At 37.7% G+C, this 23,651-nt stretch overlaps 1 protein-coding gene across 1 annotated transcript in view; it reads left to right on the top strand.

Annotated features, from left to right (window-relative positions):
- LOC149848371 (uncharacterized) overlaps positions 1–21,209 on the top strand; it is a 28,027-nt gene extending 6,818 nt beyond the window's left edge. The window contains exons 5-11 of the mRNA XM_090004169.1: positions 16,699–16,781; positions 17,075–17,174; positions 17,253–17,315; positions 19,353–19,464; positions 19,515–19,615; positions 20,596–20,656; positions 20,741–21,209. Coding sequence (XP_089860295.1) covers positions 16,699–16,781; positions 17,075–17,174; positions 17,253–17,315; positions 19,353–19,464; positions 19,515–19,615; positions 20,596–20,656; positions 20,741–20,856 — 636 coding nt within the window. The 3' untranslated portion in view covers positions 20,857–21,209. The remainder of the gene's footprint in view (positions 1–16,698; positions 16,782–17,074; positions 17,175–17,252; positions 17,316–19,352; positions 19,465–19,514; positions 19,616–20,595; positions 20,657–20,740) is intronic.
- Positions 21,210–23,651: the final 2,442 nt, after the last annotated feature.

Here is a 23,651-nt window from a genome sequence, read left to right as displayed (position 1 = left end):
ATCATCATATGCACATAACATGTTTCTTTTTTAAACCATAAATTTTTGTGGTGCTTCATGATTATGACCTTGATGATCCACGTTGTTGGTGGATTGCAATTAAAGATGCATTAGGTTATGTTTTTCCATTGTTGAAAGTGCTTCATTTGAGAAGACCATTATTGGTTCCTCTTAGCTGTAGTTTCTGGCTTCCATAAGTATGAATTTACACTGTTTGTTGCATTATTTCTTTTTTAATTCAAAAGCCAATGAGCAACTGATGCTACCTAACAACTTTTCAAGAATTCTGTTTTGGAAGTTTATGCAATGTTGACTTATCCTACTGAAATTAGACAAACTCAAAAGAGGCGATAGGCAGAGATGGAACACGCACATGAAGATGATCCACGTGGAATAATTTACCAATTGTATGACTCTTCTGAACATGTTTTCCTCGCCTGTGGACCTGGTCAAGATATCATGATAATATAAAAGTTTGAATCGGAGAAACAATAAGAAAGTGCTAATTCAGAGACATCACAAACATGTTGGGCATTCAAACCACTAGTCTTATGCACGCTATCATCAAACTTTGATAACAAGAAAGAATGTTCCCTCAACAATGCAAATAGTTTGAGTAAATTAAAGGAACAATAGAAGAATAATTTGGCAAAATGGATTCACTTGCTTCATGTAAAAGTAAGCTCCATAAACAAAATCACTCTGACATAATGCATCACGTGCCACAATTGAGTATGAAGTCTTCATAGATAGTTTGCTGAAGCCTCGAAGGTCAGTCTAAAATGCATGGTAAGCTTTGGTGATGTCATACATGGAATTGATGTCATAATGAATGATTCAATTCACTGAGTTAATCCTAGTATTTTGGATTTTATATTGTCCCACCTCAACAAGTATCAGCAACTTGAGTCAACACAACTCCGTGGTCTCAATTTTCAGCTAAGATTAAGACTCTTCAAACTGATTCTGGTGGTGAATATGCTAGTTTTGTGTTTAGGAAGTTCTTGTAGAAAAAAAGAATAAACCATAAAAAATCATGTCCCTATACTCATCAGTAGAACGAAGTGACTAAAAGGAAAACAAACATATTTTGGCTTATTGGGTTGAAGCAATTTAGTTGATTGTTTATCAGATAAGCCATATGCCATCAAGTGTTCTTAAGGGTACTTATGTAACCAGGACATGCCAAAATAGTTGGCGTATCCACGTCAACATGACAGCGAGTACCAAACGCAGTGCGGGTATGTTGTGGGTCGAGTCCTGATCTGCTCTGGCTCAGGTCCAACCCTAACCCAAACCATTTTTTTATGCCAGTGAAAGGCAGGGAGGAAGAATAAAAAGGAGGAAGAAAAAGAACGAAGAAGAGGAGGAGGAAGAAGAAGAAAGAAAAAGAAAGAGGAGAAGGAAGAAGACGAAAGAAAAAGAGGAAAGGAAGAGGAGAAATATATATATATATATATATATATATATATATATATATATATCAGGGTTACCGGAAGCGCCTAGCTAAAAGGGGAAGCGCGCTTCGGAAGCGCGGAACGTCGCGCTTCCGAAGCGTGGGGGGAAGCGTCCCCCTTTTTTGGGAAGCACGTCCCCCTTTTTGGGAAGCACGCTTCCCTTTAATGGGGGACGCGTTTCCCTTTAATAGGGGACACGCTTCCCTTTAATGGGAAGCACGCTTCCCCCTCGCTTCCCCCACGCTTCTCCCTCGCTTCCCCTGTTTTTTTCAAGTTTTTTTTATTTTTTATTTTTTATTTTTATTTTTTCGCTTCCCCCTCGCTTCCGAGACGCTTCCTATGTCGCTTCCGAGACGCTTCCTAGGTCGCTTCCGAGACACTTTCCGAATCGCTCCTAAGTGGTCCCACGCTTCCCCGCTTCCTAAAATTTTGAAAGTGCCTCGCTTCCCGCTCCCGCTTCCCGTATCGCTTCCCGCTCCCGCTTCCTCAACTGGCAACCATGATATATATATATATATATATATATATATATATATATATATATATATATATATATATATATATATATATATATATAGAGAGAGAGAGAGAGAGAGAGAGAGAGAGAGAGAGAGAGAGAGAGAGAGAGAGAGAGAGAGAGAGACTTTGCTAGAAGGGCTCGTGTGCCTTGGTGTTGCTGCCCAGCGAGTGAAGGAGGAGTAGAGCAGGGAGAAAGGAAGAGACTCTGAAGGGGGTGGGGTTGCGAAAACTTGCCCTAACCCCCTCTTTACCCTTTTTCTTGGGTCGGGTCTCTCTCTTCTTTTCTCCTTTCTAGCTTTTAAAACACTGGTTCAAGCAGCCAGGTGTTACCCATGGCCTGGATCTGATCCAGGTCAGATTCAGACCTGTCTCTGATCTTAACCTGATTTAGTTCCAGACCCAAACTCGTTTCTCTCTCTATATCTCCCCCCTTTCTCTCTCTATATATAGTTGTGTCCCTGTACCCTCATTTATTTTAAAATTGCCATGTCATACCCTCCGTACCCATACCCATATGATAGGTACTTCTCCTTTTCAGAAGTTATATATGTGATGGTTCTAAATTATAGAATGATAAGGGTGTTTGGGTGTACTTGTTTTGTGCTTCTATCTAATAGATATAGAGACAAATTGTTCCCCAAAAATTGTTAAATGTTCTTGTTTTGGTTTTTCAAATGGTAAAAAAGGTTATAAGTATTATGATCCAGTTTGGGTTTCTAGAAATGTTGTCTTTCATGAGGATACACATTCTAAGGTGGGAGATGAATATGATTTGTTCTTTTTAGTGCCATTTCTTGAGAAAAAAAATGAATGAGCATGTGGAGGTTCAGGGGGAGCAAGTCCATTTGAGAGACAATAGGTTTGGATAAACTTATTCTAGAAGACATGAAAATATAATGGAGATTGCATCATGTGAAAACGAAAGAATTTGAAAATATTGAGGCCAATCGTGATCTAGTTCCTTCTTCGGTTGAACTTGACCACTCAAGCTTGGAGTCACTTTTCACTTCTTTCTCTCCTCCTTCGTTCCCTTGTCAAGTCCGTCAGAGTTCTAGAATATCTGTTCGTCTTTCTTACTTTGTGTCTTATGAATTTTTCTTTCCTAAACATTGTGCATTTTTTGTATTGATTCATTTATATGTTGAGCCTAAGTCCTATTCAGATGCAACTTCGAAAGAGTGACAACAAACAATGGATGAAGAGATGAATGCACTAGAGAGGATGCATGTATGGGAGTTGGTAACGCTTCCACTTGAAAAGAATATTGTTATGAGCAAGTGAGTTTATAAGATCAAGACAAAGGCAACTGAATCAATTAAGAGATACATGGCAAGATTAGTGGGAAAGGGCTATTGTCAACACTTTCGAATTGATTTTGCAGAAACCTTTGTACCAATGACGCATATGACAACTTTAAGGATTTTGCTAGTAGTAGCTGTAGTAGGATAATGGAACTTGTGGCAACTAGGTATGAAAAATGCCTTCTTGAATGATGATTTGGATAAGGAGGTTTATATTGAGTTGCCATAAGGCTACTCAGCTATGTCACAGGGATTCGGCTAGCAGGGTGCCGCACCCGCGTTGACGCGACGCCGGTGCGGTCAACCCGACCCTGGTCATTTTGGTCAAAATTTTCGGACTTTAAATTTTTTTTTGCCCTATATGTCACAAGGATTCTCCAACTAGGTGCCACACCCGCACCCGATGCGGTCAACCTGACCTTGGGTGCAGTCAACGCACCCAGGGTCATCCATATTTACCCTTTTATGGGTCTTGCTTAAAGTGTCTTTTAGACACTTCACTTGTGTGATTCAAGTGCTTTCGTGGAAGAGCACCATTTTATTACATGTTATCAGAGCGGCAGTATTTTTTAGATCTTGAAAAGCCTCTGCCTCGATTTTCGTGCTTCATTTTCAAAGGTATGTTATCACCTTGTTCTTGCAAAAAGTGTTTCGTCACTTGGTAAAGAGTGTTTCATCACTTGCCAAAAGAGAGTTTTTTTATCAACTATAAGAGGATTTATTTGAAGAGAAGGACTTGAACAACAACATTGTATTGTATTCTCTTCTCTCTATTCTTTTTACTTTTTTTTTCTTCTCTCATCTTCTTACTTCACACTCTTGTATAAGATGGATGACAATGATAAAATCACCATCATACCAATGAAATTAAACGACACTAATTATGTGATGTGGGCTTCAATCATGAAGCATCACATTTGGGGAAAAGGTTTGTGGGGAATAGTAGATGGTTCCGATTCAGAACCAAAACTATCCCTCACCAAGAAAGAGGGTGATAAAGAAGTTCTTCTAATGGAAGAGGAGAAGACTAAGGCTTTAGCCTTGTACGAAAAGAAGTGGAAAGAGTGGAGGATGAGTTATGCAAAAATTATGTCATGGCTTATTAATAGCATAGACATTAAAAAATGCTCTAGCCTCGCTAAATTTGAACATGCCAATAAGGCATGGGAATGCCTTAAAAATATGTATTTCCTTAAAGATATTGCACATGTGTTCAATCTTCAAGAGGGAGTTCAGACAATGACTCAAAGACACAAATCCATTCGTAAGTATTAGAATGAGTTGTCCGAACTATAAGAAGAATTGACTCTTTTAGAGCCAAAATGACATTGTGCCGAGGATATCGAGCTTCGCCAAAAGCAACTCGATATGGAACACTTTTACCAGTTTGTGAATGGTTTAAGGCCGGAGTTTGAATCCACCAAATCGGCCCTTCTTCATCGCGGAAAAATTTCTACTATTGTGGATACTATTGAAGAACTTACTACGGAGGAAAATCGACTGAGAAAGAATACTCCAAAAGTTGATGATGATTCCGTTCTAGCTGTGTCTAGACCAGGGAATCATACTTGCACTTATAGGCCACCTCATTTTGGAAGACATAGTCATGAGTTTGACAAAAGAAAAGTTATTTGTCACCACTGTCATGAACTGTGGCATTATAGGCCTCAATGTCCAAAGCTAAAAAGGAGAGACGAAAAGAGGGTTGCATTCATTAAAATCGAGGCAAAAGAACAAGATGCACCTGTTTCCATGGCTTAATTAATGGAGATTCTTCAACCTCTTCTCAAAGGGGTATCCTCTTTTACTGAAGCCTCAACTGGAGCGGCAGTCGCATCTGTTTTCGATCTAGGTATTTGTTTTCAATCTAGGTAACTTTCCTTGGCTTTTAGATTCTGGTGCCTCATTTCATATGACTCCAAATGTTAAAAGTCTATCCGAATGTATTAAAAATAACTCAAGTATTTCAAAGGTTTTTACAGCGGATGGAACATCTCTTGAAATAAAAGGAGTATGATGTTTTGAAAGTTTTAAAAAATCTAAATTTTTTTGTATTCCAGGAGTTAGATACATCCCAAAACTAAATTTGAGTCTCTTATCTGCTTCACAAATTTCTGATTACGGATGTAATATCTCCTTCTCTTCTAATGGTTGCTGGATACAGGATCACTAGTCAGGGAAGCTGATTGGGGATGGCTATAGAGAAGGAGGACTATATTACATGGACTTTTTGGAACTGCCCAAGAATGTATTTTGTTTAAATGTTTAGAAAATAGAAACAGAGTTATGGCACAAAAGACTTGGCCATCCTCATATGTCTAAAATCCACTACTTTCCAAATTTGGGAAAATTTTGTAATCATGAAAATTTTGCTTGTAAAGAATGCATTCTTGGTAAAATGAAAAGATTATATTTTTCTAGTAGAACTTTTGTCTCTACAAAACCTCTTGAGTTAATACATTCGGATGTATGGGGGCCCACACTAGTTATCTCTAAAAGTGGTTTTGCGTATTATGTCATCTTCGTTGATGATTTTTTTAGACACACTTGGATTTATTTTCATAAACATAAATCCAAAGTCTTTGCTCACTTTCAAATCTTTCATAAGATGGTTGCCAACAATTTTCAAATATTTTTATTTTTCGCACCGATACATGGGGATAATTTATGTCTAAAGAATTCAAAGATTATCTTAATCCGTATGGTATTACACATCAACGATCACGCCCACACACTCCACAACAAAATGGTCTTGCCGAACGCAAGCATCAGAACATTATGGAAACCACCCGGACATTGCTAATTGCAAACCAAGTTCCAAAAGGTTTTTGGGCTGAAGCTGCTCTAATTGTCACCTATCTCATTAATAGAATGCCATCTTCGTCATTAAGGAATACATCTCCCATAGAAAAACTTCTCAATTTATCTCCCGATTACTCTAGGCTAAGAGTCTTTAGCTGCAAATGTTTTGTATTTACAAATAGAAATAATAAATTCTCTCCTCGTGCAATTCTTTGTGCCTATTTAGGATATGCTGAAAATCAGAAAGCCTACGGGTGCTTTGATCTTCAAAATGAAAAATTATATGTATCCAGAAATGTATCTTTTTTAAATAAAAGTGCTTTTGAAAGTAAAAAATCCAAAAATATTACTGAATATTATTTTTTAATTGATTTAACTTCAAAATCTACTGAATGGGATTTTGAATGCAACTTTGACAATCATCAAAGTCTTATTATCATTGACAATGATGTTGATAGCGAAGACCAAACCTATAGGGATGTTGGTTTACAATATTCAAGACGAAGAGATGGCGAACAAAACCCTTTATGTGCATTAGAAAAATATTCTGAAGTTCCCCTCCAGAAGGACTTCTAGGATCTCTAGACCTCCTGAAAAATTTGTATCCTAGGAATCCTTTTCACCCACGTATAGGGCAACTATTGCATTAATTTAATCTTATGTTGAACCTTCATCTTATTCTGAAGCAAAAAATCATATAGAATGGATTGAATTCATGAAAACAGAACTAGATGCATTAGAAAATGCCAACACTTTGTCTATTCAAGACATTCCTCTAGGAAAGCAACCGATAGGCTGTCGATGGGTCTATAAAGTCAAAAAAAAGAGTGATGGGACCCTAGAAAGATTTAAGGCTCGTCTAGTAGCAAAAGATTATGCTTAGGAGTATGGCATTGACCATGAGGAAACCTTTGCCCCTGTGGCCCATATGACCACTGATAGAACTCTAATTGCATTAGCTTCTATTAGAAAATGATCTATATTTCAAATAGATGTCAAACATGTTGTTTTGAATGAAGATCTCATTGAAGAAGTTTATATGGAAGCCCCGCCTGGCATTAATATCCCTAATGGTAAAACTTTTCGTCTTGAGAAGGCTCTTTATGGTCTTAAACATGCACCAAAAGCCTGGTATGACAAATTTAGTCATATTATGATTGATATTGGATTTCACTCCTGCTTGACTGACACTACTTTGTTTATTAAGAAATCTGATGCATGTATCATTATTCTCCTTCTTTATGTGGATGATATGATCATCACCGGAGGTGACAAACAAGGAGTTGCCGATATCAAAACTCTTCTTAAAACTCATTTTGAAATATCTGACTTAGGATTATTAAGATATTTTTTAGAAATTGAAGTTGCTTATTCCCCTCGTGAGTATTTGATATCTCAATTTAAATTTGCTTTTGATATTGTTTCTAGGTCTGACATTACAGATGATAAGAAAATGGACACTCCAGAAGTAGTCAATGTTAAAATGAAAATTGATGATGGAGAACTTCTTGATGATCCTACTCCGTTCAGACAGCTTGTTGGAGCGCTTTTCTATCTCTCCATTATTAGACCAGACATAGTACATGTTTTACACACAACTAGTCAATTTCAGCATGCTCCCACTTCTGTTCACATGGGAGTTATTTCACGTATTATTAGATATTTAAAGAGTTTTTTCTCATGAGGCCTCTTCTTGTCTGCATCATCATCTTTAGATTTAATTGCTTATATTAATGTTGACTGGGGAGGTGATCTTAATAATAGGCACTCAACCACTGATTTTTATGTATTTTTAGGTGAATCTCTAATATCGTGGAGGTGCAAGAAGCAACAGAAAGTCTATCTTTTCTCCACTGAAGCTGAATATCGAGCCATGACGACCACCACAATGAAAGTTGTTTGGCTTGCTGACATGGGAGCTGAGGCAACACAAGCCTCACAAATGTCTTGTGTCAACAAGAGTGCAATCTATGTCACACGGACTCGGCTAAGGAGGTGCCGCACCCGAGTCGACACGCCCCGACACGGGTGCGAACTCGGGTGCGGCTTCGGACTCGGCCCGGACTCGGTCAACGCCGAGTTGGACTCGGTCAACGCCGAGTCGGACTCGGTCAACGAGTCCAGGCCGAGTCCGTCCACATTTTGGACTCGGTCAACTTTGACCGAGTCCAAAAATGTCCCTAAAAAACTATTTTTTTTTTATATTTTTTATTTAAAAAAATATATATAAAAAAAGGCACTGTGACTGTGCAGTCTTTGCAGTGTGCACAGTCTGTGACTGTGCACAGTCTTTGCAGTGTGCACAGTCACAGTCTGTGACTGTGCACATACACCTGTGGCATTTTAAAAATAAAATTATATATATATATATATATTTTTGCTGAGTCCCCGTGTCCAAAAATTTTAAAATTGTGCCGCACCCGCACCCGCACCCATGTGACATAGAGTGCAATCTACATTGCAAGCAACCGGACTTTCCATAAGCGCACAAAACACATTAAGATGGATTGCCACTATGTCAGAGAGAAATACTTATATGGCACCATTGATCTGCCATATGTTACATTAAAATATCAATTAGTATATTTCTTCACCAAACCTCTTGCGGCTTCCAGATTTCACTTTCTCTTAGACAAACTTTCGCTCATTGTACCGTAAGTATTATATATATATAAATATTTTTCTTTTTCTTATCTTTACCTTTTTTTCTTTTTATTATTTTTGGGTCTCTAGTTCACATGGAACTAGACCCAACTTTATTAGTCAAGTCTTAGTCAAGACTTGACTAATAAAGAGTCGTTGGAATTAGGTCCAACGACTCTAATTAGAGCCGCTGGACCTAATCGAACGACTCTTTTAGGAGTCCTCTTCTCCCCTCTTCACTTTGTGTATATGTAGGGGTGCATCCCTTAATCTAAAGTGTGACTTCTACAATGCTTTTTAAGCATTTCATATTATGAATAAAATTCCTTATTTCATTCTTACCTTTTTTCATATTTACCCTTTTATGGGTCTTGCTTAAAGTGTTTTTTAGACACTTCACTTATGTGATTCAAGTGCTTTCATGGAAGAGCACCATTTTAATACATATTACTCATATATGTTGATGATATGATGATTAAAGTGTTAGAATACAGTCTGCATATGCGTATGGATCTGGATCCAGATCCATACGCATATTATATGCAACACATGTTAAATAGGATCTCATTAATGGCATTCTTGTAAAATGTATATGTTTTTACTTTATAATGTTTAGGGTTTTGGAGGTCGAGTATTGCAGTGCCACCCCAGCCATTTATGAATTTCTCTCTCTCTCTTTCTCACTCTCTCTCTCTCTTCTTATCTCCTGTGATCAAATATGTTATGGTATCAGAGCTCAGGTTAATCCTGTGCGTGAAGAAGTTCCAGCGTGAGATCGTGGTTCTTCAAAGCTCAGCGTGAACAGCAAGCCAGCGTGAGATCGTGGTTCTTGTGAACAACAACCCAGCGTGAGATCGTGGTTCTTCAAAGCCCAGGGTGAACAGTTCCAGCGTGAGGAGCGTGAACAGCAAGCCAGCATGAGATCGTGGTTCTTCAGCTTTCACATCAACCCCAGCGTGAACAGTAAACCCAGCGTGACATCTTCTCTTTATCTTATCTTCTGAATCTGAAATTTCATATTCTGAAAGTTGGTACCTTTATCTTCTTCATTCATTCCATCTTTTGCTCAACATCAACAACTGGTTTTCAGACCTGTGTTGGTTCCATCTTTTCCTAAACACCAACGACTGTTTTATTGTTGTTTTAGTGTTCTTTGTGCAACACTTTCGGTAGTACAAATATATGCCTTATTCAAGGTTTATTGATTGATTAAGTGATCTCAAAATCTGTTTTATTTTCTTCCCATTCATCTTGTTTGCTTATTCATCATTTCACTGCTATGGACTTCTCTTCGTCATCTGGCCCCTCTGCCAATTTCTTGAGTCAGCTCGTTACTGAAAAACTTACTCATTCTAATTTTTTGACCTGGAAGAGGCAAATCCTTCCTTTTATACGGAGTCAGGATCTCGATGAACATTTGGGTGGTTTAGTTCCTATACCACCACGACTTATTTTGCAGGAAACCAAGGATGAGAAGGGTGACACAATTACCATTTCTATTAAGAATTCAGAGTATACAGCTTGGAGGAAGCGGGATCAGTCTTTGGTTGCTTATATTACGTCAACACTCTTTCAAGAAGTGTTGGTTACTCTTTCAGATGATTGCACTGCGGCAGATCTGTGGAGTAAGTTGTCTCAGACATACTCTCAGATATCAGAAGCTCGAGTTATGTACTTAAAACATGAATTTCAAAGTTTGAAGAAAGGCTCCATGACAGTCATGGAATACATAGGCCGCTTGAAGAGTATTACTGATCAATCGACTGTTGTTGGAAGTGCTATTGCAGATAAAGATAAAGTTCAACAACTTCTCAATGGATTGGGTCCTGATTTTGACATGTTTACCACAACTTTATCATGCCTCCCTCACTTGCCTACTTTTGACGACCTTCAAGCGAAACTTCTTCAGCATGAGATGATTATGAAGCAAAGGGCAGAAGGAAATGAATCAGCTCGTCCTCATTCAGTTTTGACCATGGACACTTTTGTAGGTTTTGGACGAGGGAATGAAGGGCATCAAGGAGGCAGAGGCCGCAGACGTTTCGGGCAGGGAGGACATGGTATCTTGCCTACACCTAATATTTCAGGGGCTTTTAATACAGGGAATCAGAGGAGAGTGCCCACTTGTTTCTTATGTAACAAAAGAGGACATGTGAAAGCTGATTGTTGGTTCAATCCACAGAATAGAGGAAAAATAAACAAAATTGAGAATAAATCAGCTACTGCTCTGGACACAAAAGTTTCATCCACAGATGTGCAACAACTTTTGTTATCAGCATTGTCACAGATGACGATCAAGCAGAATGAACAAGGTTAATGGTATGTTGATTCAGGTGCCGCCACACATGTTACGGGTAATGCGGGTAAGTTATCTAACTTATTGCCTTATTTTGAAAAAGGTAGTATAGTTACGGGAGATGGAACTTATCACTCCATTAGTCATACTGGCAATGCACATATCCCTATGTCAAAATCCTCACTTCATTTGTCAAATGTCCTTCTTGCTCCTAATATTAAAAAGAACATTGTTTCTGTAGCTAAACTTGTTGACGATATGAATTCTTCCGTCGAATTTACTCCCTCTTCTGTTTATGTTAAGGATCTACGAACGAAGGAGACGTTCGCTAAGGGGGAGCGACAAGGAAACATGTACGTCTTCAAGGAGATTCCTTCAGTGTCTTCGCCCTCAGTCCTAGTCCTCCAGTTGAAGTCGTCCAAGCATTCTTCAGTGTCTTCACCTTCAGAGTCTTTGTTTTTTCTTTCATTGGAAGTTTTTAATTCATCTCATTGTAATAAACCGGATATTTGGCATAGTCGTTTGGGACATTGTAGTCGAGGTTTCGTTGAAAATCTTATATTTGATGGTCTCCTTCCAGAGTCTAGTTTAAGTTCATTTTTTGATAATAATAATAAATGTTCTTCATGCGAACTCTGCAAAAGCCATGTTTTTCCTTTTCATATTATAAATAAAAGAGCTTCAAAGCCATTTGAGATTATTTGTTCCGATGTTTGGGGACCCGCACCTATTCCTTCTCTTTCTGGCAGTCGTTACTATATTGTCTTTATTGATTCTTATTCCCGTTATACTTGGATATATTTTTTAAAACACAAGCATGAAGTTTTTCAAATATTTCGGGAATTCCATTCGATGGTCAAAACAAAGTTTGCTTGTGATATTATGCATTTACAATGTGATGGTGGAGGAGAGTATTTGTCGAATGAGTTTATTGCCTTTCTTTGGGATAAAGGAATAAGCCGACAGGTTTCTTGCCCTCATACTCCTCAACAAAATGGGGTTGCGGAGAGGAAACACATGCATATTGTTGAGAGCGCGATGAGCATGTTACATGATAGCAATGTGCTCGTTAGTCTCTGGATAGAAGTTTTTCACACATCTGTTCATATCATAAATCGTCTTCCTATGACACTTTTGGATCGGAAATCTCCCTATTATACTTTATTTGGACAACATCCCTCTTACGATGAGCTGCGTGTTTTTGGTTGTGTATGTTATGTACATATTGATTCATCTCTGCAAAATAAGTTTCAGGACAAGGCTGTCAAGTGCAGATTTGTTGGGTATGCAGATGAATACAAAGGTTATCGATGCTATGACCCTACTACAAAACGTATTAGGACCTCCAGAAATGTTGTTTTTGACGAACAAAATTTTCAGGTCAATGACTCTGCAGTGTTGCCACCTCGAGAATTAGAAGTATATGATCCATGGATGAGCGCAAATCTTTTCGGTAATACAGGAGAAACATGTCAAACAAATTGTTCTTCCTTCGGCTTGAGTAGGGAGTTGAATGACTCACAAATGCATGTTGAATTATCTCTAGTTGAGCCAACCCTAGTAGAACGTTTCTCTGGACAGATATACACTAGACGGAGCAAAAATACAGAGCCGAGGAATGTGGAGGAAAGCATCGCCAATGATTCGGCTCAAAGGCCGTCACGCATTAAGCATCCTATTCAACGATGAGTGAGTTATGAGACCTTCTCCCTTGATTTCCAGTTGTTTATGTCTCAACTCACAAAACAGGATGAACTCACTTGTTTTAATCAATCTCTTCAATCCCGTCATTGGACTGAAGCTATGAATGAAGAAATAGAAGCTCTTCATGAATGCCAGACTTGGGAAATAGTCCCTCGGCCAGAAGGAAAGAATGTAGTTGGCTCAAAATGGGTTTATAAAATAAAATATAAGCCTGAAGGAAGTATTGACAGATATAAGGCGCGACTTGTTGCTCGAGGATTCACACAACAATATGGTGAAGACTACGACGAAACTTTTAGTCCCGCAGTCAAAATGGGTACTATTCGTATTATCATATCCCTAGCAGTCGATCAAGGTTGGAGCCTTAGCCAGATGGATGTTAAAAATGCATTTTTGCATGGAACTTTAAAGGAAGAAGTGTATATGGAGCAACCACCTGGTTATGCCGAGAAGGATCCTATTGCCTGGGTGTGCAAACTAAGGAAATATCTGTATGGGTTGAAACAGGCGTCCCGTTCCTGGTTTGAAAGTTTCTCTATGCAGATTCAGAGTTATGGTTTTAGAAGATGCTCTCTGGATCACTCACTCTTTATTTACCAAAAGGCGGACATTGTTATACTTCTTCTTATATATGTTGATGACATTGTGATCACTGCGAGCTCAGATGGTCATGTGCAAGACGTGAAATAGTTTTTAATGAAAACTTTCAAGATGAAAGATTTAGGGGAGTTGCGGTACTTTCTTGGTGTGGAAGTTGACAAACAACAAGACACATTGACACTCATGCAACAAAAATACACTCTTGACCTTCTGGAAAGAGCAGGGATGACGAATTGCAAACCAGTCAGCACTCCTAGTGTATTACATCAAAGGCTGAGCTCTGAAGATGGTCATCTTTGTATCAACCCTACAACGTATAAAAGTCTCGTGGGGATGTTACAGTACTTGACCTTTACCAGACCTGATATAGTTTATGTTGTCAATCAGGTATCCCAGTTTATGCATGCTCCAACGGAGGGTCATATGGAAGCTGTGAAGCACATTTTACGCTATTTAAAAGGAACTATAGGAGACGGACTTGTTTATCGCAAGAACGATAATCTGCATAGAGGACATGCACTCATCACTTATACAGACGCAGATTGGGCAGGGGATCCAGATGAGAGACGATCTGTCTCTGGATATTGTGTTTATATTGGGCACAATTTAGTGTCCTGGAGCAGCAAAAAACAAAAGGCAGTGGCACGATCGAGTACAAAGGCTGAATACAGATCGATGGCTGCAGGCACGGCAGAAGCCACATGGATTAGACACTTATTCGATCATTTCTTTTCTGTGACAATCAAAGCGCAATAAACATTGCATGTAATCCTATCCAGCATAGCAGAACGAAGCACATTGAGATTGATCAACATTTCATACGGCAGAAAGTCGAGATGAAGGAGATAGAACTACGTCATGTTCGAACAGAAGATCAAGTGGCAGACCTGTTTACCAAGGGATTAACATGGCGTCAATTTTGGCTATTGAAGAGCAAGTTGTACATGCTCCAAAATCACGTACAACTTGAGGGAGGGTGTTAGAATACAGTCTGCGTATGGATCTGGATCCATACACATATTATATGCAACACATGTTAAATAGGATCTCATTAATGGCATTCTTGTAAAATGTATATGTTTTTACTTTATAATGTTTAGGGTTTTGGAGGTCGAGTATTGCAGTGCCGCCCCAGCCATTTGTGAATTTCTCTCTCTCTCTCTCTCTCTTCTTATCTCCTGTGATCAAATCTGTTATAAAGAAGACGATCTGCAAAGGTTGATGATAGTAAGAAGAAACTGACTATTTTGAAATGAAGGAACTGAAAAATCTGAAGTATTTCGTTGGTTTAGAGATTGCATATTCGAAGAGGGTTCTATACGTGTCTCAAAATAAGTATGCAACTGATTTGGTTATGAAGGCAAAATTGGCAGATGATTCAAAGAGAGTTAGTTCTCTTATGGAATAAAATTTAAAGCTAAGGGCTTTAGATAAAGTGAATTTAGAAGATCCAATGGTAGATAGACAATTAGTTGGGAGCTTGATATACTTGACTATATCCAGACCGGATATCACTTATGTAGTCCATGTGGTTAGTCAGTTTATAAGCTATCCCAAGACTGTCCATCTTATTGCAGTTCTTAGGATCATTAAATATGAGAGTATGCACTATGAAATGTTGTATTCATTGTCTTCTTCTACAGAGTTGAGAGCTTATTGTGATGCTAATTTTGAGGTTTCTACTTGGGATTGTCTTTCTACTATTGAATTTTGTGTTTTTTCTTAGAATCTCTTTGATCCCCTTAAAGTGTAAAAAGCAACGGGTTGCCTTGTCTACAACAGAGGCTGAATATAAAACTATAACTCAAGTGACTGCTGAAATCATTTAGATTAGATGACCTTTAAATGAATTTGGCGTAGCAGTTTTCGAGATAACCTCTTTGTATTGTGACAATATGAGTACAATTCATATTGCAAAAAACCCAGAATTCCATGAAAGAACAAAGCATGCTGAAATTGATTGTCACTTTACCAGGTAGGTATATGAGGATGAGATTATATCCTTAGAGCATTTGAGGTTGAAAGAGTAAATTGCAGATGTTTTTACCTAGAGTTTAGCTCCGTTGCATTTTCAGTCGTTCCTCTCCAAACTTAAGATGATTCTGTTAGCATCATCTCAAGTTTGAGGGGGAGTATTAAAATGTATACTCAATGGTGTTACCTAGATTTGTGCTACCCCTTCTATGTGTATATTATTATTTATGGAGATAAATCTCTACTTTTTCATTTCTTTTGTAATATGCCAATGTTCATGTGGGGTGTTATTGTTGTATTGCTTCTTTCACGTTGCGTATTTAATGAAGTTTCTCTTGAAACCCTCTATCTTCTTCTCTCTTGTGTGGCTCTTCTCTTTGGTTTGATAGGCTACAAGCCTAAAGAAACCCCGAGTGATTATTTGATAGCTATGATACCATGAAAAGAAGAAGAGGCTTGTGGCAGGTAAAAATGTATGTCTTTTTCCTTTACATGCAATAAAAGGCATAGATCAAGTCATCAAAATATATTTGTTATATGACCTAAATGTAATGAAATCAAAGTGCACAAGAGAGATGCCATAAAAGGCTATAGAGAGTGCACAACCACACAAGAAACCACTAATGGGCAAGATACAATGTTCACACAAACAAAAACATAAAAATAATAAACAATGTATTGATGAGATGCTAAAAAACATTAGAGAAGAGAGGGTCTAACACCTTCTATTTATACGCCAAAGGAGACCAAGGGGGGGCTCCCACAGAGCCGTTGGAAGCTCCCTAGCGGCTATGTCACATGGGTGCGGGTGCGGGGGTGCGGCAAAAATATAAAAAGTTATATAAAGTCCAAAAGTTGGACATAAATGACCCTGGGTGCGTTGACCGCACCCGCACGTGCACGGGCACCCCCGCACCCGATGCAGGTGCGACACCTAGTTGGTCGAGTCCCTGTGACATAGCCTAGCGGTCATATTTATGACCATTGGGGAGAGTCCCAGCGACTATATGGAGACCAAAAAGGCCTTCGTCAAATAAATTAAAAGAAAAAAAACAAAATAGTCACTAGTGGACTATTCTAATTATATATATATATACACATTTTAACACTAAATGCCATTAAAGAATTAAAAGAACAAAAAATACAGAAGGCCAAGAAATATTGTATTCCATGTGCACTCCATGCATGCTAACAGTATGATCCCGCCCAAATCCAACCTGTCACTCCTAGTCTTAACCTTAGTAAATGTTGTATGCTCAATAGATGTGTGCTTGTTAAAGAAGTCCTGGTAAAATTTAATTATTGAGCAGTTTGACTCTGGAACTTCATTTGAGATGAATTAAAGAGAAAGTAGAGTTGGTATATTTTCTGACATCTAGAACTTATTCGCTTTTAATATCAGAAAAATGAAGGTGACATCATGTTGCTTGATGTTCGATGTGTTCCTGCAAACTTTCATGCAAGATTCAATGCTAAAGAGCGCATGTAGGTAACATATATGTTCTCTTATGTGCTTAGTCATGCACTGAGATCCTAATTGCACACTTTTCTAGTACATTTTTCTTTTACTGCAGATATTTATTTCAGTCAATCTGAGTTATGAGGCTTCTTGTGAAGTGCCATTCTTTGATCTTGATATGAATGGCTTTAGCTTTCTACAGAAAATAGAGAATGGCTAGAACTATGCTTTGAAGATGGCTATATTTTTGCTATATTATGCTTAGTGAGGTTAAAGAATAAATTGGAGCTCATAGACTTGTTTTCTTCTGATTTGTCAGATACTACTATCGTATACTCTCTGGCCAAGAGCCTTTGTCAATATTTGAGAAGGAAAGGGCATGGCACATACATGAGGAATTAGATCTTCTTGCTATGCAGGTTTACCTTTTGCTTGTTATTTTTACTCTAAAATTCCTTCTATCTCCAAAAAACTGATGTGCTGTTTGGTTCAAGCAGAAAGCATGCAGCATCCTGGTTGGACACCATGACTTCAGTTCCTTTAGGTCTGCTGGTTGTCAGGTTTTATCTCTACTTTTGCCTTTTGAGATGTTGTTCACCTTGTTTTTCCAGTTTGTCCATTTCTTTGTCATGTAAATTTGGACTGAAATGTTCTATTGAAGCCAACCTTGTAATTATCTTGCAAATTCTCTGCAATAATTGTTCTTCTATCTCCAGCACCTCTCTCATAGAAGTATTTAGTCATGAAACCTAACCTGATTTTCAGTGTATCATGCAGCACTTGATGAAAATCTGAAGTCTGGGTGTGCATTTATCCATGTCTTTCTTCAGAATGTTCAAATAATAATTAACTCCAAGCCTACTACTTTCTTCTATCATGCACTATTGCTAATTGGGACAGGAGCCAGGCCACGTGGTTCTAGCCCATGAACAATTAGAGAGTGGGGAACAAGATTAAAATGCCATGAAAAACTAGAAAGCTATAAAAGGACAAACAAAATGTTCTGACCTTTTATGCACTTGGATCTCTAATGTCATGGCCAGGTGTTTGTTGTTAAAGTTTGATGATGAGCTTCTATCTTTTAGGGGCTACTTATCTAGACTTAAGCCATAAACACAGTAAGACTTTCACACTGAGTGGAAGAACTGAAGTCTGTCCATCCCAAGTTGCCAAAAATTGAAAATTCTCTTATAATTACAAAATTTGAATAAAACCTGAATCGGAATTCTATGTGATATGTCTGTGTTGGTATGTTATCGTTGATCTTCATTGCTTTTAGGGGCATGCCTTTATTCTGCATGTACTAGGTGAGACACTATGTCACATAGGTGCGGGTGCGGCGATGCGGCACTTTCAAAAAACTTGAGTGTGGGGGTGTGGGAGGGTGTGTATATATATATATATATATATATATATATATATATATATATATATATATATATATATATATATATATATAAATCTTGGACAGACCTGCGTTTGTATACCCAGACTGATTCAAACCTAGGTTTCTGAATCATACTAAGTCAAAGCAAACCCAATAGATCCAGGTTCAATTCTGACCTAGGTCTGCTTTGACACAAGACTGAGTCTGACTTAGGTCAAAATAGGTTTTGATCTAGTTTAAATATGAGTTGCTTTGACCCAAGTCTGAATCAGACTTGAGTCTAAACAGATCCAAGTCAATCAGATCTAAATCAGACCTGAGTCTGACCTAGTTAACACCTGGCTGCTTGTTTGCGCCATGTGTTGTAAAACTATAAAAAAATAAAAAAGGGGGAAAGGGGAGAGAGAGAGAGAGAGACCTAGTGTGGAGGAGGGGCCGGAAAAAAGGGAGAAATAGAAGAGAGCAAGGAGGACCCCACCATTCAGGTACGTACCCCTCTCTCTCCCCCCCCGCCTCTATTTCTTCTCTTTCTCACTCTCTTGTTCTGCCTCCTCCTCTCCTGCTCCCTTCTGTTTCGCTTTTTCTGCTCCCTCCTCCTTGGTGGGCTGAGGCTCTCTCTTGTTCTCTCCTTTTCTTTTCTTTTTTAATTTTTAATGGACCAAAATAGACTCGGTCAAAGTTGACCGAGTCCATTTTGGACAAAGCCACTCCGGATGCGACACCTGCGTTGCGTCGATGCTCGTGCATCAGCCTGCTAGGCGAGTCCATGTGACATAGGTGAGATATCATGCCACCAAGTTTACTGCAATATTATTGCATATTGGTCAAGACATAGTCAAATCCATGTCTGACCCAGTCAATGATAATGCACCACGTTTGATACACAATGTTATGATTATGTTTATCATTTTAAAAGTGAAAAAGAGTGTGATTAATTATTGTCTCCTACATTTTTTATGAGCTCTTTCTCTCTCTAATGTGCACCCTCCCCCCCCCCCCCCCCCCCACACACACACACACCCAAAAAAAAATGTAAAGCGGCTTCCTGCTTTCTGCATATAAGTGCACTCAGTTGTCCGTTCTAATAAGTGGCTGCCTGCCACACTTGTGATGCTGTCAGCTTTCTTTAAAATCATATTAAGGATAATCCATATCTGGTTAGTGCTGCCCATTTTTCCATGATGACCTAAAGTTTTTATGTAATTCACAGGCAAAATCTCCTGTTAAAACATTGGATGAGCTACATGTGTCTGAAGTGATCCCTTCATCATACTTCCCATCAACTGAGAGTGGACAAAGTAATTCTTTTTCAACCAATTCACATTGCATGCTTGAAAATGTCCGATGTTGAACCGCCTGAGGAACTAAAGACTGAATTTATCTGATGCAGAATATGGAGGATACTTTGGTGAGAGTAGAAGGCATCATTATTATCTGATAACTGCAAGGGCACCCTCCTTTTTATATCACCAGGTCTTTCGTCATAAAATAATTTTATACTATTATACATTGAAATTTTAATCATGGACTGCAGTTTAATTAGTTGAAAAATATGCAATTATTTCATTTTTTGGTGATATTTTGAACTAGCTGTTACATAACCATGTCATTAGCTTGCTCCATCTTTTAGAGTTCTATTTTGCATTTTACACGTCTCTTGTTGCATAGATTTGTAATCTTGAATGTGCACTATCTGCTGAATCCAGAACATAGTTTGCAAATGGTCATGGTTCATGTGCTTGGGTTGGGATTATGCAATTGCATCAGTTATTATATGCATTTGTGTGTCTTTAAGAGAGAGAGAGGCTCAAAATGTTAGATTATATGTCGCGAAACTAGAATTTGCTGAGAAGTCCTTGAAATATTTCTTTTGTATTTCTTAACGTGTTTCTGGTTTTTATAGGCAAACTGGGAGATAACCCTTGTGGGATATGAGCACAAGATCCCTTGGTTATGACAGTGACCCAACCATTCTGCTCTCATTGGACCTAGTGCTCTTTTGCTTTGTCCTAGGGGGATAGAGGTGCTAGATCATCATCTCTACAATCAATGAGATATTTTATACTTACTGCATATCCAATAAACAAGTTTGCATCATCTGGTTATATTAGTCTTCATTTACATTGTTGAGAGGGATAAAACTGTATTTGGTTTTCAGGGCTACAAATGTAGCTGTTGTGTAAATTCTAAATGCTGCATTCTGCAGATACCACTGAAATTGTCATCTAGGTTCTAATGGCAGAGTTAATTTGTAGTTCTTCACTTGATGTCACCATTGTAAATTTATAATGTAGGTTAGTTACAAGACTTGAAAGAGAACATTTCAATGGCTACAATAATATAGTGCATTTGTTTTGCTTAAACAAAAATTATACTTGTAAAGGAGTATTTCTGGATTTTGTTTTCGAAATATGATTTGATTGCTAATATTTGAACCGTGCGTTTATTCTCAGGTTCGGCTGCTTGTTGGTCTTCTTAAGTCTGTTGGCACTGGGGATTTGAAAATCGATGATGGTTAGTTTTTGTCATCTGCCGTCATTTTCTTGCCTTTTTTTAGAACTTCACCAAAAGGGGTATCCTTGCTGATGATTGATGCAGTGGAAAGAATTCTGAATGCGAAGACAATAACGGAAGCTCCTCCCATGGCTCCTGCCTGTGGTCTGTACCTTGCAAGTGTAAAATACAATTTTTCTTCAGATAATGGCCAAGAATAGTTGATATACTTTAGGAGGGAAGTTTGTCAAAGATGTGGCAATGCTCTGATGCAACTTGCAAGCGGGTGCATTGCTAGGAGGCCTTATGGTACTTCTGCCATTTCATCAAACATGTGACTTGTAAGTTGTAAGGCATAAATTGAACAGGGATATACTTATTTCCTGAGGCTTGGCCTTTTTCGGTACTTTGATATTCCTCATGAAAAAAGATAGGTAGTATTAGGGCATGAGCTTAATTTAGGTATGTTGAATTAGTTGGACACATAAAGGCTAGATAGTAGATGAACCTGGGTCTTGTTTGGAAGTTTATAGATCAATCATGAGCCTGACCAGAGATCCGATTAAGATCTAACAATTGTACATGTAAAAAAATAAAAAATAAGTGTTTTTACCTAATTGACTGGGTCTGGCTCTTACCATCTGGGTTCAGAGTGAGATCTCTTCCTGCCTAAGACATGTCTAATTGCAACTGGACCTGGGCTTGAATCCAGCAGCTCAAATTAGGGCCTGGGTCCGGCTCAAGGCTAAGCCATTGACAGGCTTAAATTGCTAACTTGCATTTTAGAAAGACAAAAATAAGAAGCGTAGTGGCATTAGCTGAACTCAGTAGATGCCCCTGCATCAACTTACTGATGTGTTAAAATGCACCTGGGCATGTGAGCACCTTACTAGCATAGTGACAAAAGTTTAAAACGGCAAAATCTGGGCAGAAAATTTTTTTTGGGTGTTTTTGAAAATTTTCATAAATCTCCCCATTTTGGCAAAATCTTGGGAATAAAAAACAAAATAATAAATTTTATAAGAAAATATAAATAAAACACATTTAAAAATAAAAATCTTGGGGGTTTTCACGAAAAATATCTTGTAAAAATATAAATATAGCAATATTTGTTACAGTTTGAAAATCTTGTGAGAAACTGCCATTTTAAACTTTTAGGCAATTTTTGTGATATATCGGCAAGATTATTTATATATCTCATGATATATATATATATATATGTGTGTGTGTGTGTGTATTTATAAAGATGTAATATGTAATACCTATTAGGGACTTTTATCTTTTCAGTCAACTGTAATATACTGCCCATTAGGTTCAAATTTATCTTTTCTTTATTTTTTATATTCTTTTTCCCCTTTTCATAGGGGCTATTTGATAAATGACGAAATAGAGCCAGTAGCTCCCAACAACTCTATTTTTAGCTATTACAAGCTCCTTACAACTCTATTTCTAGTGGCTGTGCGCATCCCAACAGCTCTGTTGAGCCTCCTTTTTGTATATAAAGTATCTCTCCCTCCTTTCAAGGTTGTCTTAAGCAATTATTCTAATAATGATTTATATTTTTTACCTCTTTGTCTCTTGCCCATTAGTGGCTTTGTGTGTATATTCTTTTATTTGACCCATAGCTACAAATATAGGTATCGAGTCTATTGACTACATCTCGACCAAGTATAATATCAGAATATTATAGGTTTTTTAATAAATCTTGGGAATTTCTTGGGATTTAAAAAAATAAAATAAAAAATAAAAAATAAAAAATAAATTGATCATGTTTTCTTCTTTCTTTGTCACAGGGCAGCCACCAACAACCCCTCTTTGCCTTCTCTTTTCTTTCTTCTCTTCCTCTTTCTTTTTTTCCTTCTCTTTCCTTCCTTGCTGCGTGGGCCGCCAATGACAGCCCATTGTTGCAGCCTTGCATGACTGCTAAACGACAACCCTCTTCCTTCTTTCCCTTCCCTTCTTCTTTCTCTTATTTCTTTCTTTCTTTCCTCGTGTTGACTCTGTCTAGAAGCAGCTTGTGAGGTGGCAGTGGACGAGATGAACCTGCAAGGAGGTGGAGACGAGTCTGCGAGGTTGAAGTGGACGAGACGAACCTGAGGACGTGGAGGAGACAAGCCTGTAATATTAGGTGGAGGAGACAGAGCTTTGGTTTCTTCTTTTAAGTTAAAACTTTAAAAGTAACCCTAACCAAAGTAAAAAAAAGCATATCTTTTATAGCTTATACCTAAAATAACCTATTAAAAAAATTGTAAAGACATACATATCTTCTTTTTTTAAAAAAAACCTAAAATACTTTTACATTAAACTATTTTGAAAAGGCAAGCACTGCTGTGCTGCGATAGCGATATTATCGTGATATATATATATATATATATATATATATATATATATATATATATATATATATATATTCATGATATTTTGAAAATATTGGGATATTTTAACATTAATTTTTTGTTAATTTATGACGTTAATATCATGATATTTTAAAAATATAAGTGATATATGTGACCATGATTTGACCCATAAGTGGTCCTTGTTTGTTTATGCACACTTTAGTGTGTTTGTAAAGCCCATAAGAGGCATCCTATTGTTCTTTTTCTATTTCAGTACACATGCTTATAACCGTAGGAAAATTTGTGTCCATAACTTTGTGGACTACACATGTTAATGGGCATCCATTCATGTGGATCTTCTCAAGAAGTAACTTATGTTATCAGAGTCGAATCAAATTGGCACCTCTTGATTCGATTGCAAATGGGCCCGAATTGTTCTTTTTTCTTAAGTTTTTGTGATAATTATGATGTTCATTTGTTATTATGTTGTTTAGGCATTTAATGTGTATTTTGGAATTGGTTGGATCTTATAAATCATCAATTACTTTAGCTGTATATTTCTTGTCTTAGATAATTTTCCTTTATTTTTAATTTTCTTTGTTTTTTATGATTTTTTGTTTTTTATTGAAAAATAGTTTTTAGATAGACCTATTCAAACTGATTCAATTTAGGACTCTTCT

The sequence above is a fragment of the Nuphar pumila genome, chromosome 1 (assembly GCF_984573655.1).
Source record: "Nuphar pumila chromosome 1, dmNupPumi1.hap1.1, whole genome shotgun sequence".
In the NCBI taxonomy this organism is placed as follows: domain Eukaryota; kingdom Viridiplantae; phylum Streptophyta; class Magnoliopsida; order Nymphaeales; family Nymphaeaceae; genus Nuphar; species Nuphar pumila.
Note: the sequence above shows the minus strand (reverse complement) of the source record. Positions and strands in the feature narration are given on the sequence as shown.